Here is a 9,039-nt window from a genome sequence, read left to right as displayed (position 1 = left end):
CTATCTCCCCATCCCTGAATATGGACGGACTCATTCAGTTTTCTCAGGATGTCTTGCAGGGAAGGGCTGCTCCCCCCACTCTGACTGGAGGAGAAGGATGTCCCCAGTCCCATGTGAGATGCCTGAGGAGCTGGCCGGGGTGGGGAGTGGAGAGCATCCAGCCGTCACCCACAGGGAGCCAAAGGCTGGACAGTGAGCTGGTAGAGGAGGCAACAGGTGAGGCCAAGGCCGACAGGTGAGGTCAAGGCCGACAGGTGAGGTCAAGGCCAACAGGGCTGGTCCAGCAGGGCCTCGAAGGCCACGGGAAGGAGCTTGCAGTTTTGCCAAGCGCAGTGGGGACCTCGAAGGGTTGGAGGCTGGGGAGTGACTGGATCTGATCTCACTGCAGTCGGATGGGAGGATGACAGTGCATGCGTTCTGGAAGGAGGTAAGGCGCAGGGACTCCTTGGAGATACTGAGAGATGCTCTGAAGGGAATAAAACAAGGCACGTGCTAGACCCGGGCTTCTCATCCTCTGTGGCTGGATAATCTCTTCCTCTGTGTGTGTGTGGCGGGGGGCGTCCTGTACATTTCAAGGACATAGAGCAACATCCCTGGTCTCTAACTGCTGGATGCCAGGAACAGGATATCCCCCCACCTCCTTGTCGTAAGAGCCAAAAAGGTCTCCAGACATCCCAACCCTCCCCTGGGGCGGGGCCAACATCACCTCCAGTTGAGAACCACTGCTCTGGACAGAGGGTGGGAGGGGCCTATTCAAGAGAAGGTTGGGAAGGCGTTGCGTGCACAGGCATCTTTGCTTGGAGTGGGATCAGGAGTAGCCAGCTGAACGCCTGGGGAGAGACTGATTCGGAGGAAGAGGTGATTCCCCGGGGCGGGAGAGAGCAAGGGGGTCTGGGGAGGGCTGAGGAGAGAAGAGCAGGTGCGGACAGGGGTGACAGGGTTAGACACGCCAGCTTGCAGGCCGTGGTAAGGGGTCTGGGTTTTTTCCTAAGCGCTACAGAAAGTCATCAGAGGGTCATAAACATGCTGGTGATGTGACAGAGCTGAAGCCCCAGAGTTTAGGGGCGCAAGAGGACTTTCTGGGGTGATGTGCACGGCTTATATCTTGGTGTGATGAGGGCTACATGAGTGCATGCACTCATGAACCCACTGAGTGGTACGCTTTAGAACTGGGCCCCTGCACTGTATGAACATTATGTCAGTGTAAAATATATATTATATATATATATATAAATATATTTGGCTGCACCAGAACTTACTTCTGACACTCAGGATCATCAGTCTTCATTGCAGTATGCACAGTACCTTTTACCTTCGGCATGTGGGGTCTAGTTCCGTGGCCAGGGATCTCAAACTCAGGCCCCCTAAATTGGGAGCGTGGAGTCCTTGCCACTGGACCACCTGGGAAGTCCCTATGGCAGTTTATAAAAGGACAAAAGGCAAAGCTCACCCTAGCTATCGTGAGGCAGGTGGATAGAGTGGGTGGAAAGCAGGAGACGTCCTGGCTGAGGTCGCGGCGCTGGGGGTGGAGAGATGGTCTGATTAAAGATCTCTTTTGAAGGCCAAGCAGAAGGATTTTGGATGTTAAGGGTCAGGGACTGAGCTAGTAGATGGTCTGATGAGAATTTCAATCCAGAGTTGTGTGATTTCAAAGGCCATAAAAGACCAATAAAAGGTTATTTATCTACTCTTTTTTTTTTTTTTTTTTTTTTTGCCACACCTCCAGGCATGTGGGATCTTAGTTTCCTACCAGGGATGGAATCCACGTCCCCTGCAGTGGAGTTCAGAGTATTAACCGCTGAACAGCCAAGGAAGTCCAAATTGTTACTCCCAAGGGTACAGGTGTGCCGTGGGAAGAGCTTTCCCTTGGCCGTGCCGCCTGTCCTTAGTCACTTGGGATGTCCCATTTCTGCCCATCACCTGAACTGCTATGTATATAACTAAGATTGTCTTTATTTTTTAATAAGGGGAGTGCCATCATATTTCTGGGACTTCCTTGATGGCTCAAATGGTAAAGAATCTGCCTGCAATGCAGGAGATCTGGGTTCAATCCCTGGGTCAGGAAGACTCCCTGGAGAAGGGACTGGCTACCTACTCCAGTATTCTTGCCTGGAGAAATCCGTAGACAGAGTAGCTACTGTTTGTGGTGTCGCAAAGAGTCGGACACGACTGAGCGACTACCATTTCACTTTCATCATATTTATTAAATTATCTAAAAAATTTTAAAATTTGGCTGCATTGGGTCTTCGTTGTTGCGGATCACAGGCTCAGCAGCCGTAGCACTCAGGCCTAGTTGCCCCATGGCACGTGGGATCTTTGTTCCCTAAGTACGGATTGAATAACTTGTCTCCTGCATTAGAAGGCAGATTCTTAACCACCAGACCACCAGGAAAGTCCCTAAAGTTGTCTTTAGATGTGAGTCATTTAAAAAGTAAATCTTGCTTTTCAGGGACTGCGAATTTGGAGAGATCCTGGCTGGGAGAAGGACTTGAATCTCATTGTGCTCCCAGCCTTTCGACCCTCCCAGGAGTACAAATGGCCAGATTAAAAAAAAAAAAGAAAAAAAGTAAAACCTGAATGTGTTTATTTACAAGGCAACCTTAGCAAACCAGGGTTACTTGTTATATCTAGCAGGGGGATGATAATAACTAGCCCAATAAAACCAGACAATGTTATTGAATGAAAAGTTCAAAATAATGAAATACTTGAAAACTAAATTCCTGAGGAATGGGACATTTTTCCTAATTTATTTATTTTTAATTGAAGGATAATTGCTTTACGGTCTTGTGTTGGTTTCTACCAAACATCAACGTGAATCAGCCATAGGTTTACCCCTGTCCCCTCCAAGAATGGGACTTCTGATGCTTATGTAACAAGGGCCTATAGTCATTGCTAGGCCTTAACTGTGTTCAAAAATCAATTTGTAATCACTTATCTGTGTTTTTATAGGGAAAATATTGAAACAGAAATGAAACTAGTGACTCTAGGAAGTACAGACAAGGGCTTGAAGTCTCTGGTGCACTCTTGGCAGGGGGTCATTAGATCCCCTGGAGGAGAGCTTGGCAACCCACTCCAGTATTCTTGCCTGGAGAATCCCAGGGACAGAGGAGCCTGGCGGGCTGTGGTCCATAGCGTTAAAAAAAGTGACTGAGCACGTGGTATGCATCTTAACCCTGGGGGCACCCTGGGGCCTTTGCTGAGCGCTGGGACCTGCCTGGGATCCTGACCCAGCACATCCAGCACAGACAGGAAGTCTCTGGAAGGCCTTAGGATGGTTATAGAGTTAACATTGTTTTTTTTTTTTACATTTTGTGGTCAATTTATTATTTACCCCTTTGCCAAAATCCAATGAGGCAAGATTCATAAAAATTTTGGGGCGTTCTCTGGAGGCCTAGTGGTTAGGATTCCAGGCTGTCACTACGGTGGCTCAGGTTCAATTCCTGATTGGGGAACAGAGATCTTGCAAGCTGCACAGCGAGGCCAAAATAAAAATAGGTACAGAGTTTTTAAAAAGATCCTCTATAGCAGCCAAAGAATCAGTTTTACCTCTATTACTTTTCCGAAGGACAGAAATCAGGAACTCTGGCATTTGTCCAAAAGCAGTGTTAAAAATATCTGCTCCATCAAGAAAATGACTTGACAATCACTCCTTTAGAAAGAGCTTAATTTACATTTCAGATGGAAATTTTTCTTGGGAGAATTGTAGATTCACATACAGTTATAGAAGAAATAATACAGAAGGGAATTCCCTGGTGGTCCAGTGGTTAGGACGCTGCCCTTCTACAGTCAAGGGCCAGGGTTCCATCAAGGTTTTAAAACACGTCTGCAGTGGGGCCAGAGTGTGGGGACCTCCTTCTAGCTTCCAGGTGATGCTAGCAGGCAGCCACAGAGGAGCAAGCGCCATCCCCACCTTCCTCTCAGCTGGTCTCCTGCATCCCTGGCTTACACTGATGCCCTCCTGGCCTGCAGGACTGATCTTGCCCCGCGCCTGGCTGTTGCTTCAACGCCCTTAGGGATCTGCTCAAATTCCACCTCCTCAAGGACATGGGTTTTACTCCAGCTGTCTAGGCCGTCAGTGGTCATGGGAGCCTTTCTCAGTGGAGACACGGAACGCTGAGTCAAGGCCTCAGGGCGGGGCCCAGTGGATGAGGCTGGGAGTTATCCTTGACCGCCTGTACACACCGCAGATGTCCCCGAGGAGCAATTTCTAAAGTGTGGGTATTCCAAGAAATAAAAAAGCAAAAACATTAAAAAAAGGGACTTCCCTGGCTGTCCAGTGATTATGGTGCTGCTTCCACTGAAGGGAAGTGTGTGTTCAATTCCGGCTACTAAGATCGTGCCTGCTGTGTGGCACAGCCAAAAAAAGATAAATAAATAAACAGGACTTTCCCTGGTGGTCCACTGGATAAGCATCCACCTGCCAATGCAGGGGCCTGGCTTAGACCCCTGGTCTGGGAGACCCCACATGCTGCGGGCAACTAAGCCTATGCGCTGACCGCATGCTCTGGAGCCCGCACCCCCTAAACAAAAGAAGGTGCTGCAATGATAAGTCCCCCTCGGTGGTAGCTAGAGAAAGCCCCTGCACAGCCACAAAGACCCAGCGCAATCAAAAATAAATAACATAAAATTTAAAAAGAGAAACAGGGACTTCCCTGGTGGCCAAGTGGCTAATACTCTGAGCTCCCAAGGCATGGGGCCCCAGTTCAAACCCTGGTCGGAGAACTAGATCTTGTGCCTCAACTAAATGTTTGTATGTGGCATCTGAAGATCCTGTGAGCTGCAACTAAGACCCGGAGCAGCCAAATGAATTAAAAAATATAAACATTTATAAAGTGTGAGTCCTCCGTGATGCTGTCCCTTTAACTCCTCTGCAAAGACTTCATACCTCCCCCTGAGCTTCGACAGGTTGTCTCCACCCAGAGCTGAATCTATTTTTTGGTTTGTTTTTTGGATAGCTTTTTTATGGCCAGTGGCACTGATTTTTTCATAGAGTCATGATATCATCTTTTGTCAAAAAATTGACATAAGGAGTTGATTTTTAAACTATGAAATTTATGAAAATTCAGGTGGTTCCGTGACATGGTGAAACTGAGCAGGGAGACCTAGTGGGGCTCCTGGGCACAAAAGCCTTTCTGTACCCCCTATTTCTTGTTTGCAGGAAATAGGCTTCATTCAGCCTCCACAACCTTCCCTGAGTTCCAAGTGGTTGTTAATCAGGGAAGGTGGAGGATGCAGAGATAATGGAGGAGTAGTCAAGAGACAATACTGCAGCCTTAGAAGAGGGTCCTGGTTCCCCCTCACAGGATACACAGAAGACTTTTGAGCTGTCTGGCAGCTCAGGTGGGAGAAGTTAACGGTATGCTGCCCACAAACAGGTAGACAGACCCCAGACTGGTCAGAATCAGAAAATCGATGGTGCTGACTCCCAACTGTCTCATCACCAACCTCAGAAGACTGAGTTCACGAGCGGGTCACACCCTCTTCGAACCTTTCATAATAAACTCCTCACTAACCCCCTCCGGGTTGGGACACACAATCTTGAGGGTTATCAGCCTTCTGTGGCCCCCTTTGCCTGGCAAAGCAACCGAATTATCCTTTTCTATTGCACCCAAAACATATTCAGTTTGGTACAGGACAGAGTCTGGATTTTGGCTGCCAGTCCAGGCAAGCTGACCCCAGCGGATTACTGTCTTCGAGGAGAAGGCAGTGTTGGGCAGGCCCTCAGGGAGCAGTGAGGATGTTTAGAGCCCAGGACACGTCCAGGGGAGGAGGAGCTGTATAGCTCCTGGGAGCTAGATTTGGAAACACATGGCTGGATGCGCTAAAATGTTTAGAGCAACTCTCAGAGGCGGTTAGTGACTCAAGGTCACTGAGCCAGGGGAATGTCACGGTCAGACTAACCATCTAGGCTAAGGCGCGGGGACTTGAGAGAGATTAAGGAAGGTTTAGGAGGAACACAGTCATTTAGGGACTAGAACTGTTTAAGGACCAGGCAAACACCATACCACTTCTTAATTTTTTAAATCAAACACTTTATTTCCACATAACAAGCGCAAAAAACTCCCAAACACTTTAACAATACAATTAACGCAGTTATGAAGTCAATTATATACTACTCAAAGCCCCAAAAGGTCAATCAGCTTAACGTTCCAAACATTTCCAGACGTGGTTTTTCAAAGCTACCTTTGGTTTTTGGAAAAACCAGTATGGAAGTCAATATACATTGAATGCATTGAACAACATTTGCTTATATTAAGGTGTCCAACAACATTAGCTTACACCTGGCAAGTTGGAGCATGATCTGAAGTCATACGCTGAAATACATACACAGGTTCTGCCCCCGCAGCTCCTGCGGTGAGGAGCGAGGGCCGTGAAGGGGGAAGAAAAAGGCCAGTCCAGGCTGTGGCATTTCTCATTTTGTAACAGAGGTATGAGAGTTAACACTAGAACACTGTCAAGTCATTAAGCTTCATGTTCCAAATGGTCTCTTGCTGAGGCTTGAGATGGGCACAAATGGTGGGGAAGATGAAGTCACAGGAGAGTTTTGAGCAACAAGATCCCAAAGATGCTCAGAGAGGGTAGGAAGGAGCAAGCAACAGTTTCCCATTGTTCTCACATTATTTCAGGGTGAAATTGTGAATAAGTTCGGATAAAATGTTCAAATATTTGCTTAGATTTTTTTTTTTTAACTCGGTTGCTCTATGAGAACCCTCATACATAGCAACTTTGAAACTTTCGTTTATAAAAAAGAGCGTACAAATAAATTCACAAAAAAGAGACAGTTAATGTTGAGCAGCCAAAAAGTCATGGTTTATTATATCTGAAGAAAGTTCATAATTCAAACACAACCAAACTGTACATTTTACAATCACATTCTATTTGTAAACAGTTAAAAGCCACTGACTTCTTTTGCATCTTAGGACACAAACAGTTAGGGTCAAGGCAATGAAATGATGGCAAATTCTGTACTGTTAAAATTTTTACCCTTGTTTAGTCTCCCTTCTCTGACTAAGCAAGCTTTATAATACCATTTGTGGGCAAAAAAAGGGGGGTGGGGAGAAAGAAATTTTAAAAATGGTGTAACTCGTTAGTTTGCAACAACATTTAAAATTTTCTTTATACAACGAACAATTCTGTAAGCCCAATATCTTGGTTACAGTATGCATAGTTACTGATTTCGGCTTTAAGGTACAACAGTTAAACATTAACACAGTCACGAGAGCGGAAACAGAGAGCCACTTGATGGGATTACAAAAAATTATTACCTATTGATTATTAGCAAACCATCATCACTCACTAATAAAAAGACAGCATCTGAAAGCAGAATCTCAAACTCCAGCTTTAAGCATTTTTTTGTTTTTTTCTTTTTTTTTTTTTTGGCAGAGAAAATTCTTAAACAGAGCAATATGTAGTATCAGTGCTAAAAGTTGGGGTTTTTCTTTTTTCCTATAAGAAACTACAAGGAGTTTTTTTTTTGTGGTTTTTTTTTTGTTTTTTTAAACTGGGGAACTGGTTTTCCTGAGAACCATGCTCTTTGATTTAGGACAGGAATAGAAAAACAAAAGAACATGGCCAAATGCTGCTCCTTTTTCCCAGAGATAGAAAGCATCTTTTAAATCATCCTCCATTTTTTTTTTGTCTTTTAATTTTTTTTTAAATGATGGAAGAGTAAACATTTTTTTTTCTCAAAAAACAAACAAAAAAATCTGTAAACAAGAAGGCTCAACGTGGGAACCTTCAAAACAAAATGGAAAGCCTATTCAAAGTGCAGGGCCCGTCCTGGGTGGCAGGTGGGCTGCAAGTCACAGCTGTGGCCACAGTTTTTCAAACTGCAGAGTGAAATTCTTTAGTTTTATAACATGAAAAAACTGGTGCAATACTTTCATTTATAGTCCTAAGTCAGTATCATAACTTGATCTTTTAAACTCCACGATACCACAATAAGGTAGGCAAACATCAAGGCATAGTAGAGAGCGCACACCTTAAGAACATCCTTGAGTAAACATTTACACTGGAATGGCTGCCCTCCCCATATTGCCGAGTAGACGGAGAGAACACCCTTCAGTGCAAAGTTAAAAGCTCATACATTATCAGCCCAAAAAACTTGTTTGCAAAAAGAAGAGAAAAAGAATGAATGGGGGGAGGGATAGGAAGGGGGGAGAAAAAAAAAGAGAACTCAAAGGCTAAACATGATGAATATACACAAGTGAGCTCATTCTATACGGTTTAGCATGTATGGCGCTATTTGGGAGTGTAAATAGATAGATACCTTTTCACATTATAATATTGGCCTGCATGATTCAAGTATTCAAACTGATATGTTTCAGGGAAAACAAAGTGGAAAATGTGCAGAGAATAGCTGTTCCCACAGGTGGCCCCTGGCTGCAGGCGGCGAGCCCAACTTAGTGCTCCTTTCTTTTGCGGCTTGAGGTCGGAGTTCGTGAGCCTGGTCTACACGGTTACATGGACTCTCCACCCCCACCCAGGTGGTCAACAGAAAGAAAAGCATTAATGGGGGATGGGCTGCTAATTCCCCGGGGGTCGCTGCTGCTGGGAGGACCCCACAGGCTTGTGGAATAATGTGGGGTCCCCCAGAGGGAAGTGCCATGAAGGTCTCCACAGTTAGTTCCCGACAGCCCAGCACCATTCCAGTGATTGAGATCGGTCCGGCTGGAGAATGAGTGGGAACAGTCGAGGGAGCCCAGCCGGCTCTGGCTGGACCCGAGAGACTGCCAGCTGGGAGAAGGGGTCAGAGACTGACTTTGTGCAAAGAAACGACTGATCTCCTCTTCACTGGCAAACTCAGCAAGAATAGTAGTGTTCCCCAGTACACACCTGGAGGAGAGACACAAGTGGGCCTGGTGAAGACGGGGGCCAGCTGCGGGGTCTGAGCCAGAGTCAGGGGGAAAAGCAGAGGGCAGGGCACACAAGGACGCCGAGGGCCCTCCCGCCAGCCCGCGTGCGCCCCAGCGCCCAGGGCTCTCCCAACCCAGACATGCCACCCAGCTCTGTTGAGGCCTCAAGATCACGTCCTGTCTC

General features: G+C 46.3%; 1 protein-coding gene across 7 annotated transcripts in view; it reads right to left on the bottom strand.

Annotated features, from left to right (window-relative positions):
• Positions 1-6,008: 6,008 nt before the first annotated feature.
• The window catches only part of TNRC6A (trinucleotide repeat containing adaptor 6A), a 216,217-nt gene continuing 213,186 nt past the window's right edge, over positions 6,009-9,039 (bottom strand). For all 7 annotated transcript variants that reach the window (XM_065924516.1, XM_065924519.1, XM_065924518.1 and 4 more), the window contains one exon: positions 6,009-8,835. In XM_065924516.1, coding sequence (XP_065780588.1) covers positions 8,460-8,835 — 376 coding nt within the window. In that variant the 3' untranslated portion in view covers positions 6,009-8,459. The remainder of the gene's footprint in view (positions 8,836-9,039) is intronic.

Source organism: Muntiacus reevesi, chromosome 2 (genome assembly GCF_963930625.1).
Source record: "Muntiacus reevesi chromosome 2, mMunRee1.1, whole genome shotgun sequence".
In the NCBI taxonomy this organism is placed as follows: Eukaryota; Metazoa; Chordata; class Mammalia; order Artiodactyla; family Cervidae; genus Muntiacus; species Muntiacus reevesi.
The sequence above is the reverse complement of the archived record's forward strand: the minus strand, read 5'-3'. Positions and strand labels throughout refer to the sequence as shown.